General features: G+C 36.3%; 4 protein-coding genes and 1 long non-coding RNA gene across 6 annotated transcripts; 2 read left to right on the top strand and 3 right to left on the bottom strand.

The window, feature by feature from the left end:
* Positions 1 to 2,061: 2,061 nt before the first annotated feature.
* Positions 2,062 to 5,091, bottom strand: LOC147536413 (fructose-bisphosphate aldolase, cytoplasmic isozyme 1). The gene is made up of 3 exons (XM_086640048.1): positions 4,840 to 5,091; positions 3,147 to 3,829; positions 2,062 to 2,568 (listed from the first exon to the last, which is right to left on the bottom strand). Exons 1-3 carry the CDS (start codon positions 4,865 to 4,867, stop codon positions 2,203 to 2,205), a joined length of 1,077 nt encoding a protein of 358 aa, XP_086496174.1. The 5' UTR covers positions 4,868 to 5,091; the 3' UTR covers positions 2,062 to 2,202.
* Positions 5,092 to 6,195: 1,104 nt separating this feature from the next.
* On the bottom strand, positions 6,196 to 10,280 carry LOC147536412 (protein transport protein sft2-like). Its single transcript, XM_086640049.1, has 4 exons — positions 9,029 to 10,280; positions 6,950 to 7,217; positions 6,713 to 6,817; positions 6,196 to 6,428 (listed from the first exon to the last, which is right to left on the bottom strand). Exons 1-4 carry the CDS (start codon positions 9,220 to 9,222, stop codon positions 6,318 to 6,320), a joined length of 678 nt encoding a protein of 225 aa, XP_086496175.1. The 5' UTR covers positions 9,223 to 10,280; the 3' UTR covers positions 6,196 to 6,317.
* Positions 10,281 to 10,828: 548 nt separating this feature from the next.
* On the top strand, positions 10,829 to 13,444 carry LOC147536411 (period circadian protein). Its single transcript, XM_086642510.1, has 4 exons — positions 10,829 to 11,119; positions 11,228 to 11,327; positions 12,365 to 12,748; positions 13,126 to 13,444. The coding sequence occupies exons 1-4, from the start codon at positions 11,010 to 11,012 to the stop codon at positions 13,252 to 13,254; spliced, it is 723 nt and encodes a 240-aa protein (XP_086498636.1). The 5' UTR covers positions 10,829 to 11,009; the 3' UTR covers positions 13,255 to 13,444.
* Positions 13,445 to 14,183: 739 nt separating this feature from the next.
* On the bottom strand, positions 14,184 to 15,331 carry LOC147536410 (uncharacterized). Its single transcript, XR_015225829.1, has 2 exons — positions 15,178 to 15,331; positions 14,184 to 14,674 (listed from the first exon to the last, which is right to left on the bottom strand). It is a non-coding gene; the product is annotated as an uncharacterized LOC147536410 (long non-coding RNA).
* Positions 15,332 to 17,934: 2,603 nt separating this feature from the next.
* Positions 17,935 to 21,879, top strand: LOC147536409 (D-aminoacid aminotransferase-like PLP-dependent enzymes superfamily protein). Of its 2 annotated transcripts, XR_015225300.1 has the most exons (10): positions 17,935 to 18,128; positions 18,178 to 18,314; positions 18,442 to 18,925; positions 19,019 to 19,139; positions 19,446 to 19,540; positions 19,726 to 19,811; positions 19,992 to 20,101; positions 20,188 to 20,220; positions 20,499 to 20,886; positions 21,719 to 21,879. XR_015225300.1 is itself a non-coding variant. In XM_086640756.1 (9 exons), exons 2-9 carry the CDS (start codon positions 18,224 to 18,226, stop codon positions 20,553 to 20,555), a joined length of 1,077 nt encoding a protein of 358 aa, XP_086496882.1. In that variant the 5' UTR covers positions 17,959 to 18,128; positions 18,178 to 18,223; the 3' UTR covers positions 20,556 to 20,901. The 2 variants fall into 2 exon arrangements, 1 of the variants encoding a protein (XP_086496882.1); XM_086640756.1 differs by lacking the exon at positions 21,719 to 21,879 and having other exon boundaries at positions 17,959 to 18,128; positions 20,499 to 20,901.
* Positions 21,880 to 21,940: the final 61 nt, after the last annotated feature.

Here is a 21,940-nt window from a genome sequence, read left to right as displayed (position 1 = left end):
TTTACCATAATAAAAGTTATTAAGAACATTATTTATTATTTGAAATATGTAATATTTTTCAATTTAAATACATTTGACTTTTTTGATTTATAATAATAACTACATTTTTATTAAAAAATAAGCAATAAATGTAACGATTATTGTGAGCAATACATGTGATTAAATAAGAAAATTACATTTTGATCAAAAACATTTCATTTTCAATTTATAATAATAAAAGAAAATTATTTTATAAATAATATATGCGATTAAAGACAAAAATTAAAGTCCGCGATAATAGTGAAAACAAAAGGCTTATTAATAAACACAAAAATGAATATGATTTAAGTATATTAACTTAGTTGTTGTAAGTATATTAATTAAAAATAAAAAAAATTTGTTTTAACTTATCTGATAAATCTTAGAAGTGTTTTTTATATGAAATGAAGTAATAGAAGAGAAAAAGTCTATTTTTACAACCAAATAGTTGAACCAGTTTACGACGGGTCAATATTTGCTTAACGAAATAGTTTGACCGCTTTTAGATTTATTAATCTAATAAATGAGTTTGAAATATATATTAAGGCTCGAAGATTATCTACTTAATTAGAAAATAAAATAATAACTTTTTTATTCAACCCTTTTATTAATATTAAGTCAAATTAATAACTCGTTAATATTGTATATCTGTGTGTGTAATAAAAAATATATATATAAACAAATGATAGTGTCTTAGAAATATTAATTTAGATTTTCTTTATTTTGTCATTATTTTTTTTTCAATTGTTTATGATTAACTTTGACACCTCAAGGTAGAGTAACACTATTTTTGCTATATTTAGTAATCAACCACTTTTATTAACTACCACCTATTGATATTCTTAAAATACTTTTAAATTTAGAATTTATATGAATTAATAATTTTTATAGGTTTTCTTAGTTTAAGTAACAAGACCAACTGTCACATCATCTTTAAAAACATTAAAGTCACCTCATCTTTCCCTTTCTCCTCCACTTCATCTCTTTTCCCCACCTCATCACCCTCTCTACGAAGGTCGCCAGTCGCCCAAATTTTTCAGCGACCTTCAAACAAAAGATCTAGTTCGTTAGGTACTAAAATTTGACCAGATCTTCAAAGGTCTGGTGAACCAGATCTCTAGCTTAAGGGAACTCTTTTATCGAAGAGTGTAGAAAGAGAAGCGAGGAGGGGAGGGGGGGGGGGGGGGGGGACGAAAGAGATAGGGACGAAAAAAAAGAAGAGAGAAATAAGATTTTTCATTTTTGTAGTTTAAAGGTGGCCGCAAAATTTGGCCGGGCGACGACCTTCGTCGGGAAAGGTGATGAGGTGGCGAGAGAGATGAAGTGGAGGAGAGAAATGATGAAAGGGAGGAGAGATGAGATAGTTTTAATGTTTTTAAAGTTTTTGAGATTTAATTCTATTTTGACCTCCAAAGGTACTTCTGGAAAAAAAAAAAAAATTTTTTAGACCGTGGAAGGCAAATCCTACTGCCAAACACTTATGGAACCAAAATGGTGAGTTGGTCCCAAATTGAAAGCAAAAACAGATTTAACCATGAATAAATTATACATAAATGGAATCCAAAATTAAACGACCACACAATATGGATGGGAAAGAGAGTAACTAATATACCTTCCCCTACTATTATCTGTACTTTTTGATATTGAAATATGTTTTAAGAAAATTATCTAAGTATTTTCCACTAATGACCATCCTTAACAAAAAAAAAAAAAAAAAAAAACTAATGACCAATTGAATTTTCAAAGTGGATTTTCAAACATGACATCAGCGTTAGCACGATAAGTTATAGGAAATATAACTAGAAATATATAGTAATGTCTATTGGTCATAAACCAATTGAATTTCCAAAGAAAATGAATGTTATTGACAAGATATATAGTAATGTCTATTGGTCATTAACCAAGGTCATATGAGAATCTACCCTAAAATATACTAGAAATATATAGTGAATTCGAGAAAATATCATCAGACATATTGTGAAATCAGAATGAACGTAGTAATGTACTAGATACTAGATAGATCGAAGTTCGGAGTTGTTGAAATGCATGTGAAAGGAAATATATTAATTATGTAAAACAAACGTCATACTACTGAAAGAAAGTTAACATGGATCGACTTCATGCATGAATTCTCGATATAGTTGATAATTATGTATCATATAAACCAAAGTTAACTTAAAATGATTAGTACTTATATCCCTTGACATATAAACTCTCAGAAGCCAATCCACCAGAATTCTCAGTGCCACCATATTTCCCAAGAGTTGCTTCAGAGTTAGCTCTGCACCTTGTCAAGAATGCCTCCTGAGCTTTTCCTACATTTTCCTGCTTACCTCCCCATGTCTTGAGTGTGCTTTGTTGCAGTGCTCGTCCGAACGAGAACGACAATGTCCATGGCTTCAACACATCTAACTTGTTCATTGCATTAAGATTTACAGTCGCTTCTTCCTCACTTTGACCTCCCGATAAGAACACAATTCCTGGAACTGCTGGTGGAACAGTGCGACGTAATGCTGTCACTGTGTGTTCTGCAATTACCTCAGGAGCAACCTATATATACATATAAAAATATAAATTACCACATAGGTTAATGAGACATTTGCCTGATACGTCGATCAAGACTAGGTTTTGTTACGATATAACCAACACATTGCATGGACCATATAACCATCTAGGACAAGGCACACATATAATATGAACTTTGTGATATAATCAAGACGCACTTATTCACACGACATACATATAATACCATGAAAACACACTTTTTCGATATACCCAGAGAAAAATTTCTTGACAGGTGAAAAGATAATAATGATTTCTCACAATCTAGTGGTGTCAATCGTGAGGGGTCCCTGGGCCAACCCGGTCCAACAGAGAACCAGACCAGGCTGGGCCATCCTAGGAAATCCCAAAAGACGACCTATCCAAGGCTTGTCTAGGCCAAGGGAAGGGCCCGAGTCGTTCCCATTAGATCCCTATCTCAATCACGGCCCGGCCCATATTACATCCCTGTCTAAGTCACAAGCGAAAATCACTCGGACAGTATATGTACTCATTTTTCTTATGCTAGCTGTTTATATAAATTACTAGTAATAGCTAAAAAACTGTTTATAAGATAAAGTTTATACCTTTGGGCTATCAGAACCAGGAGTGACCATATTAGGTTTTAAGAGAGTTCCTTCAAGAAGAACATGATGATCATTCAAAGCCTTATAAACAGCAGCTAACACAGTCTCAGTAACAGCTGCACATTTCTTAATATCATGGTTTCCATCAGTTAAAATCTCTGGCTCAACAATAGGAACCAACCCATTCTCCTGACAAATTATAGCATATCTAGCAAGTCCTTGTGCATTTTGTTGAATTGATAGCTCGGACGGTTCGGTAGGCCCAATTTTGAGAACGGCCCGCCATTTAGCGAAACGGGCTCCAGCCTTATAATACTGTTGACAACGCGTACCAAGTGAATCAAACCCTTGGGTTGTTGTTTCACCATTAGTACCAGCTAGGTCAATTGTTCCTTTATCAACTTTGATTCCTGGGATGACATTGTTTTCTTGAAGAACTTCAACAAATGGTTTACCATCTGTTGTGTTTTGGTAAAGAGTTTCTTCAAAAAGAATGACTCCTGATAAGTAAGGAAGTGCATTTGGTGATGTGAAGAGAAGTTGACGAAGAGTTTGTCGATTTGCTTCGATGTTTTCGACGTTAATGCTTGAGAGACGTTTGCCAATTGTGCCAGTGCTCTCGTCGGCAGCTAGAATTCCTTTGCCTGGAGTTGCTATGTACTTTGCATTCTTGATTAATTCATCTGTTAGAGAAGAAACATTTAGCCTTGTGAACATTGAGAGGTTGGTATATTTGCTAATTCTAGAAGAGTCAAAGACTACTCCAGACCTACATGAAATCAACGATTTTCATTTTCGGGTCAACTCTCTTTCTATCTCTTGATAGATTTTTTCACTTTTAATAAATGGTTAATTCCTATTTAAGCCTGCGGTAAGTATACTTTTGTAGTCCTTCTACCATTCTTTCTTTTTTACTACATTATCATCCAAAAAGTGCATGCTATAACCTAGTTGTAGGTATGTAGTGAAATAGAGAGTAGATTAAAAAAGGTTAGTTTATGTTAAAATTTACATCTCTATGTTAAAATTTACTCATTTTGGTACAAATAGATTCTTCTATATTGTACCGTTATATTTCTAAACCTTTCTCACCGCTTTGATCTTTAAGAACGGAAAAAAAAATTTACAAAGAAAGAAACAGAGGAAGTGTAATAAATTGTCAAAATGATACACAAGTATTCAACTACCTAGCAATTTTGAGTAATAATTTTGTTAGTATAAATTTGAACCAAAAAACATAGTTTATAGTCCAAAAGTCTTCTTTTACTTGTTTGCCAAACTTTGTGGGCGATATAACATCTGATACATGCAAACAGTTAATCAGATAGATAACACGTACATATAAAGAAAAACTAGTGACCCCTGCAAACAACTATCAAAATATATAAGTAAAAAAACTACTATTCTCTCCACAAAAAAGTAATAAAGATATCTCTTGCTTCAAAACTCATGAAAATATATATTCAAATATCAAAGTTTTGTGCACATTAGACGAATGATGGAACTTCCATTATATGTTTTGTAAAGTCAAACATAAAGAAAAATAAGAATACAGTATAGTCAATGTCCACCTTTTTACCTAAATATACAATAAACAACACGAATTTTGGGTCGATAAACACAAAAATGAATTATGCTACTCTTTTAAACAAGAAAATTGGGAGTGATTTGGAGTTGAGAAAGGGGAGAGTACCTGCATATTTGCCTATAAAAGCAGACATTTTGTGTAATTTATATAATCTCCTCTTTGGATAAGAGAAAATAATACAAGTTCTATATTCTCTCTCTCTCTCTCTCTCTCAATATATATATAAAATATAGAATATAGTTGAGTAAGATACTAGGATATTCCTAGTTATATTTTTATGCATGAAACCGATTATTCTCATCCCTTAAACCCATGAAATGTTATCTTCATTGGATAAAGTAATGTGTGATCAATGCCAAATTATGGGTACTTCCATGGACTTATCTATTTGTTCTTTTCTTTTGTGGAGGATATTGATGAACACTTTTGAGTGGTTAGTTAGCCCTTTCCCTTCTTCCACCCAACTCATTTTTGTTTTGTTTCAGATCTGATTAGGTAGGTTAGGAAGGTAAATATAATCATTGGGTTGTTTCCTGCATCATTGGAGTGAGTGAGTGACCCACCTAAACAGACTAGGGGGCAAAGAAACTCAGGATATAATTGGGTATAGGGGACTTGGGGTCTATGTAATATGTTTAGTGACCCATTAAGGTTTTCGCAATAGCCTATAACTTGTGCTACTTGGCTCGACAAAAAGTGACCTGAATTGTCCCACAAGGCTAAATTTGCACATGAAGTCAACAATCTGGCCTTGTTGGTCATTCATGCCACACTTTGCAGGACAAATAGCATTTTCCTATTAGTGTCACATGGGCGCTTATCTGGTTTTTACTATGTATCTGTGTCATATGATGTACTCATATCTATCTACAATATATTATATCCTCAAAAAGAATTCGGAAAAGGGAAATGATAAAGTTACAAAAGATTTTGACAAAAAAATGTTCTCAGCTGATGTGACGGGTGTGGTTTCAAACTTTGACCAAATCTAGACCATTGAGAGATGAAAATCACAACCGCCACATCAGCTGGGAACTATTTTTGTGTCAAAATCTTTTGTGATTCTATCATCTCTCTTCGAAAAATAATACTCTTTCCCCGCTAATGTGCAATTGAAGAATACTCTATTTTGACATTCAACCGAGTTTAGCCTCTTTGACTCACACTTTTCTTCTCCGAATGCCTCGGCTCCTTGGTAAATGGGGTAGGAAAAAGGATAAAAGAAAATTTAAGGTTGCTTATATAAACCCCTTGACATAAAGAGCACAATTGCAACTAGGAACAATTTCCACGTGGATATTACCCTTAGTAGATAGACAAGAGTATCACTGCAGAACAATTTATGCCCTAAGTTCTCTCCAAAATATTATCAGCTTCAACCAAATAGCATAAACAAGACTTTTTTTTTTTTGCAGAGTCTATTGAGTTGTGGAACTGAGGTCAAGAGAGATGAGACAAATATACCATCACAATTCACAAATGCATGTTAAATCTCAATAACGTTGAAGAGAAGTGTCACATATATATTCTTACAAAATTGTAGCTCAGGTAGATCGAAAGAACCGAAATTACATACATTGACGTCACCTGCCGAAACATTTCATCACTGAAGAAGTAAGAGCTGAAGCAAGAAATTTCATTCCTGTCGATCCTCCGGGGAAGTAAGAGAAAGCATAGTATGAAAGTGCAAGGACCTGCCAAATTTCAAGCTAACCCATCAATTACTCTATTTTTAATACAATGATCCAGCCTAACTAAAGTCTGCTTTTATTTTATAGAAATTCAGAAATAAAGCATATAATGATATAAAATGACATTTATAAGGTGAAAAATAGTATGGTAAACCAATGGGTCGCCCAAATGAATATTCCGGAATGCGGGAAATAAGAGAAAGTAGAAGGTAAAATCAAATTCCTATCAGTTGAAACTTGAAAGCATAAAAGAAAGAGAATCGAGAGACAAAACAAAGGTTCAATACCTGTAATACAGAGAAGAGCACGGATAGAACATAACTATGAAGCACCATTGACACATAGATGGTACCGACCATAGTTCCGATGAATCCCAGGGTAAATGGAAGTCTCTGAAAGAGAAAATAGTACATATTTATGGAAGTGTTCGAATGTAAAATTATATGAAGAACTTTGTTGTTTTCTAACTATTTGGTAAAATCACATTCAGATTTCAGAGTCTCAAATACAGATAGGGACAGTACCTCCTTTGACGACATGTGTGAAAGCTGAGTTTGTGGACCTTTAAGTGCGAAAAATGATCCTATTATGAAGATACAACCAATTGTAAAACAGATAGCAAATTTTTGAGGCATCAACACCATGACTGGAAGGAACATGGTGAATGCTATGAATATGAAGAATACTCCAGCAGCAAGCAGTAGCCCAAAGTACATGAGTGATTTCCCAGATGGAACATTGCTAGTAGCAGACTGAAGGTTCCCAGGCAAGTCTCTGACTCCTTTCGAGACCCTAAAGAGATCATGGAAAATGAATTCTATAAGTCACGTGAATGCGTGATAACGAACATTGATAGATATGTCAGTAAATAGACTATCACAACCTGTCAATGCTTAGGAGAAGTGGATAGCAGTGCTTGACCCGTAGGTCTATTTTTTCATAAGAAAGTGGTTATTTGTGCCGTCAATTCAGTATCATAAAACCATAATCACAATTAGATCAATGTATGAATGTTTTGGGAAGGTTCATTAGTCAATGGAATTAACATCTTTAAAAGTGTACGATATGTTTCATTATGTTCCTGAGGAGGGTTTTCACTCAATGAAACCCATCGTCGAACCAAGATAGAAGAACAACTAAAGTTAGTATTCTAACATATATACAAGTAACAAGTACATTGGTCGCAAGAGCCAAAATGGTGTATGCCATTTATAGTTTCACGAGAACCATATTACAGCTCAGAAATACAAGAACATGATATGAAAGTATTAAGTACCTAAAAGACCCATTACGAATATGTTATGTGTATAGGTGGTGGTGGATTTTAAATAGGTTGACAGGGTTAAATACAATTTTCCTTGATACCCACCATCAACAGCCACATCATTGGTCGGTTGGTCCTAATAATTCGAGCTCATTCCATAAGTAGTTGGACAAGGACTGATCCTACTTCAGCCAGGCTCCTACTTGTCTGATCTCCTTTGTTAATTAGTTGGGATCGGGATGCCGTCTGGATGGGGAGGGAGACCCGTCTCAGGAACTCAATGGGGATAGACAAGGTTCGTTTTTTTTTTTCAAACTTTGAATTAATATGTTGCAAGGAAATTTTTAGAAGCAAGCTTGAGAACCAAGGTTACATGTTATGACATTCAAGCCTCCTAGTTGTGAACGAAAACACTTTGGCCGTATTAAGGTTTCTAGACCAATGGAATACAACTCCTGTTACATCTTCTTCTACTATGTTGGTACAACTATTATCCTCCTAAAAAACTTTGTTATTCCTCTCTTTCTAGATGCCCTTTATAATGGCTTTAGAGGCCAAGGTTATCCCGTATACAATTTGTATATTTCATCCGTGCATTCTTCTTATTCATTATTTTTATTTCTTTCTGGTTTAAGTCTAGAAGTTAGTAGATTCATCTTACGCTTTTAAGGCGTCTTCATGAAGTGGTATCTGCAGGCAGCTATCAAAATTTTGGGAAGGGTGGAAAGTACTATACTATCATGACCTATACTAAAGAAAAGCACTACGAGATAAAAGGTGCATCTAAGATTACAACTATACAAGAAGCAACGAAGGAAATACAAAAAAAAATTTAACATGAAAAACCAAAACGTTGTTAAACTAGAGAGTTTAGGGGGTAAAGCAATCGTCAACTAGGAGAACGGCACAAATGAATTACTCAAAAGATTTCGGAGCATCAAATGGGAAGATCGACGAGGGCTAGAAGGTTAACACTCTCACCCTTTTAAGCATGAAACTCACTCTGAAACTCCTATAGAACACCCAAGTTAGGGCTAAGTTCCAAAACCATTAACATATCAACACTAAATAGCAAATAAAAAAACCCCAAAAAAATCTTAGAAAATCTCATCCATCAATGTATCTAATATGTAATTCAATCGGTAACCTGACACTAATTCTATATAACATCAAGATCTAGTACTAGTTCCTAATCTGCCTCAAATAGAACAATTATACATGAATTTATAGCTGATCAGATTAGATCAAGCTGGAGAATTCGAAAGTTGCAAAATTTATCAAACAACAAATTGAGAGATAATAAAACCTAAAGAAATGAGTTAAAGATGAGAAAACTTACACATCAAAAGTACCAGAGACAGTGTTATTGGCAGTTCTAACAGCAGATTCGAGATCAAACCCTAGATTTGAAGATCCAGTATCTTCAGTAGATTGTGAAGCGGCATAGGAATTCCAATCTGCAAGCAACGAAGAAGATTTCTGCTCGTTGATGGTAGAACTCCCCGTGAACCAAGATTGCGCTGTTTTATGCATAATTTTCAAAGATGAAAATCGAATCTCTGATGATGAGATTGTTGTTACCTAATTGAAGACAATAATAGTTTGTAGAATCAATCAAATGACCCGCTACTGTTTTTTTTTTTTTTTTTTTTTTTTTTGCAATTAAGGCCTCAGTTCAACAAAAAAAAAAATTTAAGGCCTCGGCTCAGAGGAAGAAGAAAATTTTTGGGGCTACTAAATTTTGGGTGGAAACTGTTTGTTTTTCTTCTTTTGTAAAATCAATCACCATTTTTTTTGGCCGCGACTTTGGGGCATAAACAAAAATCTCCGGTGAATAAAGTCTTAGAGGCATATTCACTCTTTAGTCCTAAAATTCACTTGATTGAATTTTGATCTCTAATCTTCATCTTCTGGTCACTTTCACCACAACCATCATTTTCCAACATCACCATTCCGACCACCGAAGACTAACTAGTAAATGACTATGGAAGGTTCCATTACCAAATCCAAAAGAAGACTTGAGATACACTAATAGGGTTTCTGATTTCATTAACTAAACTGTTTGAAGAGACCTCATTATCCATGGGGGAAATTCCTTCACACTGAGGGAGAATTGGAACCACCTTGATTTGAGTATGAGTTCCACAAATATCCAATAAGATCCCTATTCATTTTTCTAGCTGCCATGGAGAGGGGGTGAATCTTTTTCACGGGGAGCAGAAAATTATGATGAACCAACTAAGAATCTTATCAATTACTTGGTCACCACCAACTCTGCTGTCTCATTAATTTCTTCTCCTCTCCTCATTAATTTCTTCTCCTCTCCCAGGCACCTAATCCCCTCTCTCTCTCTCTCTCTCTCTCTCTCTCTCTCTCTCTGTTTGTAGCTTTCCCTCTCTTACGGTCTAGGGTTTAGGGCAGCCAGAGAAAATCTAAAAAGAAAGACCTAGAGAAAGTAAAATCAGTGAGAGAAAGAGAGAGAGTGTGTGTGAAGTGGTCGGAAATGAGAGTGCAAAGTGGTCCGAAATGTGGTGGTGGTTTGGCGGTGGAGGAGTAGTGTGGATGAAGATGAAGATTAGGAGGCTAAACACAATCAAGTGAATTTTTGGAGTAAAAGATAAATATGTTCCCTAAATCAATATTAATTGACTAAGTCTTTATTCCCTAGAGAGTTTTCTTTATGCCCCAAAGAACTCACCTAAGAACCTTTTTTTTTTTAGGAAAATAATACCATTAACAATAATAACGTTACATAGTTCACCCTAGCCACCATTTTTCTCCACACTGATAAAAGTCGTCGACGAAGTGCTATCGCCGACAACTTTTAATATTCTTCTTTCGAGTATTTTTCTCTCCACCTCCGACCACTATCTCTTTCCACCATTTCTCTTATCCCTCTTAGCTCCTCCCACCACCTTCATTTAGCTATACTGTCTCTCTCTCTCTCTCCTCTTCCTTTGAAGCATATAAATGATGGTGGTGGGAGGTTGTTGTAGTGACAGGAATTGGTAGTCGAATATGAGAAGAGAAAAAAGAAAAGTTTTGTTGTTCGAAAAATTTAACAAAATTTACAGTTTTGCTAAAAAGTTTGTACCTCGAAAGTTTTTTACTTTTTCCAAAATGTCCGCCTTTTTTTATTAAGAAAAATGGTAGTAATTTGTGAAAGGGGACCAAAATTGAGTTTACAAAAAAGTGTAGGACTAAACATGATGCTTATCATAAATTGGAGGCAAAAGAGAATTATTCTATTTTTAGTTCATAATTAATCTCCAGTTTGTTCTCAGTTCTCACACACGCAGAGAGCCAGAGACTGGAATACGATGATGAAAGTAGCTCCTAAAGTAATCTTCCTCTTCAGAGACGCCAATGGCTTTGGCCCTTCAATCTCAGATGCTCTTCAACCAAACCCTAATTCTCCACTTCAGAGAAAGTAAGTTTCCCCCCCACATCTCATAAATCAAAACCCTAATATTCCTCATGCAGTAAATCTAATCAAATTATCTGTTTCTGACATTGCTCTGATATGTATTTTTTGTAGGGAAACTTCTGTCGAATTATCATTAGAGAAATACGGAATCAAAGATGCTATAGCTTCATTCAATCTCGTTCACTTCATTGATCATCATGGCTCCTATCAGGTAAAGCTTAATTTTTTTTTTCCTTCCACATGGCGACGATCAGATTGATTACTTCTTCTGAAGTTAATAAATTTAGGGTTTAGCTCTAATTACTTGAAATTCAAGTTACTTGTTTAGGGTTTGTGGGGGGGGGGGGGGGGGGAATAATAGGCCATTATCACTTCACTGTAGAAGAATCTATGCTTTTGAGAAGTTATCAGTTACTTGTTTAGGGTTTGTCTGGAAATTCAAGTTACTTGTTTAGGGATTTTATTGGATCCAGAGGGGGAAATATTGTCTAATAAACTCACTATACAATGGTTTAACCTTCCTATTTCATATTCTAGTCCACTCCATTGATGGTCTGATAATGGAAGGACAGTATCTTGAGTTCTACCAGAATTAATATGTTGCTAACTTGGGGGGATTATGTACATGGGCAACTGCTTGATTCAGTACGGGTTGTCAATGATGGTTCTGTATCCAGGAAGGCAGGAACCGGGTTTCCCAGTTTGTGCTCCACATCGTGTGCCATAATCGAACAAATTACAATCATTAAACAGTCCTGTTCCTCTCAAATCTCAATGGTACTGAAATACCTAACGCACCAAACGAACTGCAAGTCCACAAGTGGCTTATATTTCGATTACTCTTCAATTTTTTTTTCTCAAATATACTTTTGCTCAAAAGAATTAATGTCGGGGAATTGGAAACGCTATGCCGGAGAACGAATTGACAAGCTACAAGTTGGTTAGTGGTTTGTAAAAGCATATTTCTACTTCGTGGTGATTATATAACCAGTAGGAGCAGATCTCTAGTATGAGGTAGTTTGCATCGCTAGATTACTCCTAGTATTGCAAAATGTTTTTTTTTGAGTGAGGTACTATATATGAAATTTCTTTACTTTAGGATGTGGTACTAACAGGTTGCAGAAAGAAGTTACGAAGTTTTATCAGTCATCTAGTGTCGCAAGTGCTTTACAAAATCTCTGGACGACTGTTATTATTATGCTTCGGTTTGGTTAAACAGAGAACATAGTTTGATGTAGATATTTTCAGGTATCTGTGATTCTTCTGCAAGATTACAAGACACCAGTTGTTGCTTGTGTCATTAATGAAGTCTTGGCGTCAATCAGTGGGAACGGTTCATCCTCTAGGCCGACACTTGTACTCCCGTTCTTTGTGTCAGCAGCAAAGCTTAATTGTGATTCGAAAGCTAGTAACAAGAAAGTCACAGTTCATGGTGCCCAAGTTGGACCATCAACAGACTTCACTGAGGCCATGGTTGCTGGTCTCCAGAAGCCACTTCCGTCGCTGCAGATTGATTATGAACCTCTGGCGTGCTTGCTTCATTCAGTCCGTATATTGAAGTTTCCAACTGTTCTTCTCATTGGACCAAGAGATGGACTCCAACCCAACGGGAACAAAACTAATGATCTTGAGGTATATTACTATACTCTTATACAGAATAGTTTCACATTGAAGAATATCAAATACTTTTAGGAAGTTATGTTTTGTTTGAGAAGCTTATCTAGGAATTAAGCTAAACATCCGTCGGCCATTGTATATCACATGGGCGTTCGGATGAGAAAGTTGAGCGATATTGATAAATTTCGTGCAACTAATTATTCTTTTAGTGTGTCGATATTTTGGTTCTTATTGATTACTTTCAAGATCAATCCATCTATAATCCTACAGAACAAAACCAGTAGATAACTGGTTATAGTAAATTGTTTTCTTGAACTATTGTTGTATTTGATGCTGCAAATTTTTGTTACATGAAAAATGAAACCTTCTAACACTCCCCTTATCCTCATTAGGTATTGTATGAGATGGGAGAGCACTTGGCAAGCAAGATCGGGCTTTGCTTCACAAAAGACCAAGTTCATTTGAACCCGATAGAGAAAACAAAGCAATCCCAAGAACCATGGCGGGCATTATATGGTTAAAACTCACTGGAATGTTCAATCCCAAGAACCATGGCGGGCATTACTGTAGCTTACCTAAAGTAAACTTTGTCCCCAACGTTTTTTTATAGGAAAAGAAGACGATTGAACATAGATCATTTTCTTCTGTTTTAAGGTGTATGATTTTGAAGGAACAATTCTGATCTATAGAAGAGTTTTAATTGATCTGCAATCTTATTTCCTCTTCTTTTAAGTTCATGCATTTTAAGCGTATCTTTTAAGAGCTCCGTAGAATCTATTGTACTTAGTTTATATCGTCTCTGAACCACTGAGGAGAGTTATTCAGGAAACAGTATAGAAGCCAGGCAACACTATCTATCTCTATGTTTCAGCCAACATGCATATAGTAGCAACCTTCCTTCACGGCACACTAATGGTCCCGTCTGCTCATATTAAGATAATCAATTTCTTGATCATTAGGCAATTATTGTCTCTGTTGGCTCAGGAATTGATCCCGGCTAGAACAACACATACATCTTCCCTGCTTTCCTCTGGAGGGCCAGTGTCACGTAGCCTTTAGCCTGACTTTTGAGCCGTGGAGGCTCTGCCGCAAATCAGACTATAAGGGATTGCAGAGGCATTCCCGCAGCCCAATTTTGCTGCAACCCTGCAAACCAGAGCTTTAGGACTTATAGCCCTCTGTCTAGAAGTTACGAATCTTTCTCCTCTCTTTCTGAATATGTAGATATGTTTCCGGCCATAGAAAGGGAGGAGAGGGGTGGACAACCCTCAGCTTCTCTTTGGCCACAACAGACGGCTTGTCCTCTACAATATCTTAAACTAGAGAAATTAACTGGCGAGGGAATCGAAAAAAATAACAAAAGATCAAATTGGAAAATAAAAATTTGTCGACATGGATGCCAAACTGTATACTAGTCAGAGTGTTGGGGGCTAAACTTGCAAATTGGTCGTAAAACGGGTCGTTTGGGTATCAACCCTCAACCAAGTAAGAAACTTCTTATACAAATACCTTTATCATATACACATATAGTAAGTTATAAATTTCAAGTTAAACTCAAGTAATATGATAACACAATATCTCACCCCAAGGATCAAATACATAACTTAAAAATCAAGCTTCCAGTGAGTGAGTCACACTGGCTAGGACTGATTCAATCGCTAACTCGGAGAGGCTGGACCGGTGGAGCCACTACTAAGATTAAGGTGGGAGGAACTCCGGTGGTGCCGACACCTAAATGAACCAACATGAGTTGTTGGTGAACATAAACAATTCGCCCTTGCACTTGTTGGTTGTTTCGGGTCGCCTGTCCGGTGGTTAGCCGGTGACTGTAACGTTGACTGTGGTTTGCTCTTTATATCATCTAAATTGAGTTTCGGTGGCACCTGAATCTTATTAATTCGAGAATTTTTCGCATCCATTTCTCTCCTTGCGTATTATTTCCTGAAAAACAGAAAAATTGAGACAATCATACATCATACAATAATACATTATTTGACTTGTATAAGTCATAAAGATGGAATATGCTAATAACTCTCATATATTATTCTAAGAATGCTCGCACAAACTACCGATAAGGTATTATTTGCACTCTCACTAATAACAAAATCAATAAATTATGTACGTTAACCTTCAATAAGTATCGAAGCGACGAATTTAATATTTGTTATTTGACATATATCTGGTAGTGTTTTGAACGTAAGCAAAGATCTATATTTCTTTGGCTAGTCTGCCTGCAACTAGATTGGGAGACCTCTCAACAAAAAAAAAAAAAAAAACTAGATTGGAAGACAAATTAACCGTATCCATGAATATATATAAAAACTATTGTCAAAATTTCAATTCGATAGCTAAAATTATTTCTATGGAAATATTATTTTGAAATTATTTTCCATAGTATTAACCCAAATTGCAAATCATTAAAAGTTATAATTGGGCATTTTTACCTGATAAATAATGGATTAGGCCGGAAAACTCCTGAATGGTTCACCGGAATTAGGTTTGTTCCGGGAACAAATAAGATTCTTAGGTGATTGAAACTCAAAGGAAAATGAAGACAAGGTTGGGTGTCATAGTAGGAAATAGAGAGGGGGAGTTTCTGTTTTCAACCATATTCCTGTTTTCACTCTTAACTGATGATACCTCTATAATTTAGGACTACCCATAGATTTTACACCACTAATTTCAATTTTTTGTATGAAAATCGATTTAGATGTCTTTCCTTTTCTCAAATGTGAACCTAAAATTTGAATAAGTTTCATGTGTAATTTTAGATGTTTTGAACGTTTAATATTAAGATTTTGAAACATGTATTTATATACAATGTGTATATTTTCAGCTTATAAAACAAGTTTGAATTTAGACAAGAAGAGTTGTTGTTTTAACGTCAGAAATTATTAGAGATGTAAACACATGCAAATACTCAAAATATACATGTAAATTACGCATAGAGTGATTCAGATTTCAGATTCAGACTTGAGAAAAAACAAACAACACCTTAATGAACCCTACAGACTGTGATGTTTAGTTACTGGTATGGTTGATTCATTTTCTTTACTAGATCTATTAGACAGCAGAGATTGGAATTTGAGTCAATTAGTTGGGATCTAGTCTTTTCTATAATGAGAGGGGTTCGGAACCGATTAATAAATGATTTAATTTTGTTTTGGTCTCTAATTTGTGACCAAATCACCATTTTGACTCCCATAAATGTCTAGCAGTTCGATTTGACCCGTAAAGGCAAAACAAAATTTATATTTTTCCGAAAGTAACCTTAGGGGCCAAAATGAAATTAAAACTCAAAAACTTTAAAAACATTAAAGTCACCTCATCTCTCCCTTTCTCCTCCACTTCATCTCTCTTCCCTACCTCATCACCCTATCCACGAAGGTCGCCAGTCGGCCAAATTTTCCAGCGACCTTCAAACAAAAGAAATACTTGGTTCTCTCCCCTCTTCTCCTTCTTCTTCTTCTTCTCCTCCTGCTTTTTCTCCTCCTCCTCCTCCTCCTCCTCCTCCTTCCCTCTCTCTTCTTTCTTCTCTCTTTTTTTTTTCTTCTCTCTCTCCGTATCTTCTTTTCCCTCCTCTTTGTATCCCTTCGTCGGACATCTGATTCGTTAGACCTTTAAAGATCTAATTTGTTAGGTACTCAAATTTGACCAGACCTTCAAAGGTCTGGTGAACCAGATCTCCAGCTTAAGGGAACTCTTTTACCAAAGAGTGTAGAGAGAGGAGGGGGTGGGGAGAGATAGGGAAGAAGAAAAAATAAGAGAGAAATAAGATTTTTCTTTTTTGTAGTCTAAAGGTGGCAGCAAAATTTGGCCGGCCGACGACCTTCGTCGGGGAAGGTGATTTTAATGTTCTTAAAGTTTTTGAGATTTAATTCTATTTTGACCTCCAAAGGTACTTTTGGAAAAAATTAAATTTTTTTAGACCGTGGAAGGCAAACCCAACTGCCAAACACTTATGGAACCAAAACGATGAGTTGGTCCCAAATTAAAAGCAAAAACAGATTTAATCCCGAATAAATTATACATAAATGAAATCCAAAATTAAACGACCACACAATATGGATGCCAAAGAGAGTAACTAATATTACCTTCCCCTACTATTATCTATACTTTTTTATATTGAAATATGTCTTAAGAAAATTATTACAACATATGATTAAAGGTTAAAACTTCACAAATAATAAAATCAATCATATTAATGAATCAGACATTACGAATTAGGTAAAACAAAAATGTGAAAAATTCATCTCGATCCAATGCAGAATTCAAGTTAGATTTCAAATCTGATTAAGAAAAACCCTACAGTATCTTAAATTTGATAAAGTAAAGGGTTATTTCCCTAATGGGCCCCTACTTTGTGACCAGCTTCCCGCCTGGCCCCCTACTTTACAAGAAATACCCATATGGCCCCCTTCCGTTATAACACCGTTACTCTCTCTCTTCCATTTCTTTTCTCTCTCCTCCAACATGTTTTCTCTCTCTGCCACCTCGTTAAAACCAGCCACATCATCGTCTTCACCGGCAGGGTCGTCGGTCGGCCAAATTTCCGGCCGGCGACCTTCAAACTTTTTCTTTTTTCTCTCTCTCTAAAAAAAAAAAAAAAAATTTTTTTTTGAAAATCTCTCACCTCTCTCTCTCTAAACTCCGGCGAAGGAAAACTTCGCCGGAGTTAGGTCTGTTCGTGATGAACAGACCCAGATCTGGGTCTGTTCATCACGGACAGACCCAGATCTGGGTCTGTTCATCACGGACAGACCCTGATCTGGTCTGTTCGTGATGAACAGACCTAACTCCGGCGAAGTTTTCCTTCGCCGGAGTTTAGAGAGAGAGAGGTGAGAGATTTTCAAAAAAAAAAAATTTTTTTTTTTTAGAGAGAGAGAGAAAAAAAAAAAAAAGTTTGAAGGTCGCCGGCCGACGACCCTGCCGGTGAAGACGATGATGTGGTTGGTTTTAACGAGGTGGCAGAGAGAGAAAACATGTTGGAGGAGAGAGAAAAGAAATGGAAGAGAGAGAGTAACGGTGTTATAACGGAAGGGGGCCATTTCTTGTAAAGTAGGGGGCCAGGCGGGAAGCTGGTCACAAAGTAGGGGGCCATTAGGGAAATAACCCTAAAGTAAAAAACATTATTTTTAGAAATATCTAACTTCAAATAGTAGGACTTGAACTACAAAGTCATACATGTTACTACCTGACGTACATAACAAATTAGAGTCTAAGTTGATGTTTGTTTTGCTTCGTTCGTTTGAATCTGACTCGGTCAACTCGTCTAAACATAAGTTGTATCACTCAAAAGGACCCAAGTCGACTAAAACCAGTCCAATTAGACATCACTAGTCAGACAAAACAAACAATCTGAAATCTGATTCGTCAGTAAATCCACATCTTGTCTGCATACAAGAAAACAAACACCTAAAATAGGCCATACAGTAGCACAACAGCAAGAACTTGATAAACTTCTTCTAGCCCCTCTAAAAATCAACAACAATGTCAATTTGCAGGTTTCTGGTCATTAATGGAGTCGTTTCTCAATCCTCTGAAGTTCCTCCTATTTCTACCTTCCTTGAATCCCACCCAGGTATTCAAAATTCACTTCCATTATTTAATCACTTTCTTCACAAACTTCAAAATTTTAAATTTTTGATTGAATTCTTATTCACTGTGTATTGAACTATCATTTAATCGAAAATTGAAACCCTACCCAGGAGCTTATACGACTACTCGTACCCATAACAAAGCTTCATCTATCTTGTTCTGGGAGAGACATTTGAGTAGACTTGTTGAATCAACAAGAATTCTAGCTGAATCAAGACCAGAGTACATCTTTGGGTCAAAAAAATCTAGGGTTTCTGTGTTTCCAATCTTGGATTCCTTATCTTTGGAATCCAAAATTGTGCCTGTTCTTGATGATTCATTGAGAAATGTTTTACCAATTGCATTGAAAGAAAGGAATGAGGAAGAAGAGTTAATGATAACAGCTCTTATAAGTGGGAAACCAGACTGTATCGATAAATGCGAAGAAGAAGAAGAAGATAGAGGGGGAGAAATGAATTTTAGGGTTGTTGATGTTTATCTGCATATTGGGTTCTATGTTCCACCATTATTTGGAATTAAAGAAAATGGGGCTCATTTAGCCCTAGTTGGTCCTGGAAGAGACCCAGCAAAAGCCAAGTTCTCAGATTGGGTAAGGTGGGGGTTTTTCAAGTACTATTTGTGATTAGGGTTTTTTTCACTACTCATGTTTTATCATTTCTTTGATTGCTGAATTTTTCATGTAGCAAGGCTTAGGAAGGGTTTGGAGAACCTGAGACCTCCTTCGGTCAACGAACTTTTGTTATCGAATGATGGTGATCATATACTTGAAGGTTGTGTAACAAACTTCTTCGTCGTCGTCCGGAGAAAGGTGAGTCGTTAAAAATGTACAATTCGATCGATAAACAAATCTTCTTATATTTGTGTCGTAGTATAAGTTAGTTATAGATGAGATTTACACCCGTTTTGTAGTCGTATACTCGTATTAAGGTGAACTTGTTATGGCTTCATACCCCATAGTTGTATATTTCATACCCTTTGTTTCGATCGATAAACAAATCTTCTTGTTATAGTCGTCTCTTATATGTTACGATTTTCATACCCCATAGTTGTATATATGGTTTCGGGAAAGGACTTGAGCAAGTTATTAGCTTTCCTATTCTCATGTATATTTCAGGCGAACGCTGACGATCGCAACAAAGGGTTTGAAGTACAAACTGCTTCTCTCGAAGATGGTGTTCTACCTGGAATTATACGACAAGTAGTTATTGAGTAAGTCGTCTCAAACTTGAGATTATCTTCTTTATAAACCTTTTAATCAAATCCCAAGTTTCCCCCGACAGAAAAAAGTCGGGTTTGTGCTTCATAGTCTAAGTTGTCAATGAAAAGTAGACAATCTTATGCTTTTATTTTACGATTCATTATTTTTGCACTTGTCTTCCTTTGATTTTTTGAAGTGTGTGCTTGGCGAGGAGGATTCCGTTCCGTGAAGTTGCACCATCGTGGTCTGAGCATGAACTTTGGGAAGAAGCGTTTATTACAAGTAAGTTCGTTCTCGAAGACGAAAAGTTTTTCTTCCGAAAGTTGTGATCAATTTGATAAAAAGTTGCACCATAGTTTTGATCCTACTTAACACACTGTGTTTATAAGAACAAAGATGAAGCAAGATACAGTTCATCTCTGTCATGAAAAGTCTTGGAAGCTAAGTTATGTTTTACGGCAGGTGGTTTGAGACTAGTGCAGCATGTGGAAACAATTAGGGTTCCGAGTTCATGCGGGCAGCTGAGACATAAAACCTGGAAAGAGGTTTTATGGAGAGAGAAACACTTTAAGGTATGTGCATTTCTTCTTTTGAAAGTGAAGGGACTTAAAGCAACAACCGATTTCTGTGAAATACTCTTGATTTTAATGGATTTCAGGAGGGTCCTGGGGATATCACTGCAGCGATACAGGTACATCTTGATTAGAACTGCACATGAACCAAACGAACCAATACACTGATTATAGGAGAAATTAGTGACCAACTGCAAAATTATGAGCGATTTTGGTTGTTGATATACCTCTTCTTTATCACATTGAATTGGCATGTAAGTGCTAAACCGTATAAGGTTTGAATGATCGATCACTTTCGTGCTATCCCAAAACTTAAACACTTTCTCCAAACTAAAACTCCTAATCGTCACCTTTCCTATATGTTTTACTGAATAGATTGGATGGTTTCTTTTGGCAGAGGGAGATAATGCAGAGAGCAAGCTTTGAAGGATACCCACTACACAACTACCTATGAGGATCACTGGGGTTGACTAAGCTAAAGAGCACTGTCCGAGGTGCAATCCACAAAACGAGAAATAATCCGCTCTCTGTAAGGTCCGCAAGACCTTTTGGGTGGGCTCGTGGAGCTTTCTCCGGGAACAAAACCTTGTACCTTTGGGGCTTGGGGCTTGGTCCAAAAGGGGAGAGAACATGGGTAATTGTTGGGGCTGGGGTGGTTACGGCTTACGAGGTGATTAACCTTCTGGAGCATTTCTTTTTCAGGAAGCTAAATACAATACTCAGATGATATCTTTTGTCATTTCTGACTGTTCAACGTTATATTTTACTTGAATAATTGACAATTGGCTTTCCCCAGGAAACTCTCTCTCTCTAGAAAACTTGTAACCGTTTTTAGAGTAAATCTTCCGATCTTCGTTGCTTCTCCGGCGAAGGGTCCTCCCTTCGCCGGATTTCTTTCTTTTTGTTCTAATAAATAGATATTATCTTTGGTGGTCTTTAGGGCCTGTTTTTGTTGATCTATAGGATCTATTTTGGTTACTTTCGTGTTTCTTCCGGTTCGAGTGTTTGGTCATGGACAACTATTTGAAGCTTCTCCAACAACTCACAACTCTCTCCATTTACAGAGGTGTGCCGAATCTCCTATATCCATATACATTTACAGGTTGCATATATTCAATTCCATGCAAATCTAGAAACGTCAGGAGAAGTGGATCCAGTCACATGTAAAGTCTCATGGATCATAAGGGAGGATACAATCTTGGTCGAAAGATGTGAAAAAGACAAACCTCCGATTGAACATGATTTTGATTCGGTATGGTTCTTTGTTCATGTTCAAACTCATCATGTTCAAAATCAAGCTTCTGGTTTCATGGAGGAAGATGCTGGACTGAAAATGGGAGAAGGATCCCGACTGACGGCCGATGGAAGTTCTCCGATCACTCTGGTAGGGAAACGGTTACAAACTTTGACCCACTCAAAGTTAGTTACTCAACCAAGGGAACCATATAGTGGTAATGGGTCATGAACTCATGATAGTGGGGAACCACTAAAGTCACATAGAAACTAAAATGCCTCCTTCATAGGTAGTGGGCATAGGGTTACTTCTTTGTGCGTTGTTCTTCTTTTAACTTCTTATTGTAATCCATCTTGGCTTTGCCTAATCAATGAAGTTATCAGATTCCCAAAAAAAAAAAATCGTTATATTGAAATGTACTAAATATGTGTTCGATCTTCCATAATGTGCAACTTCATCTCTTTGTCTATTTTGCGGGGCGTTTTTGTATGCTAGGGCTACTTAAATGAGATGATATGCAAATGAAATCCCAAGGATTTATAAAGCTTGTGGTTTATAAATCTTTGAATAAATTAAGTTGGAGAACTTTGAGAAAGACTCATGTC

The sequence above is a fragment of the Eschscholzia californica genome, unplaced genomic scaffold (assembly GCF_041429995.1).
Source record: "Eschscholzia californica isolate CP2 unplaced genomic scaffold, dmEscCali1.0.p SCAF_5, whole genome shotgun sequence".
NCBI classification, from domain to species: Eukaryota; Viridiplantae; Streptophyta; class Magnoliopsida; order Ranunculales; family Papaveraceae; genus Eschscholzia; species Eschscholzia californica.
The sequence above is the reverse complement of the archived record's forward strand: the minus strand, read 5'-3'. Positions and strand labels throughout refer to the sequence as shown.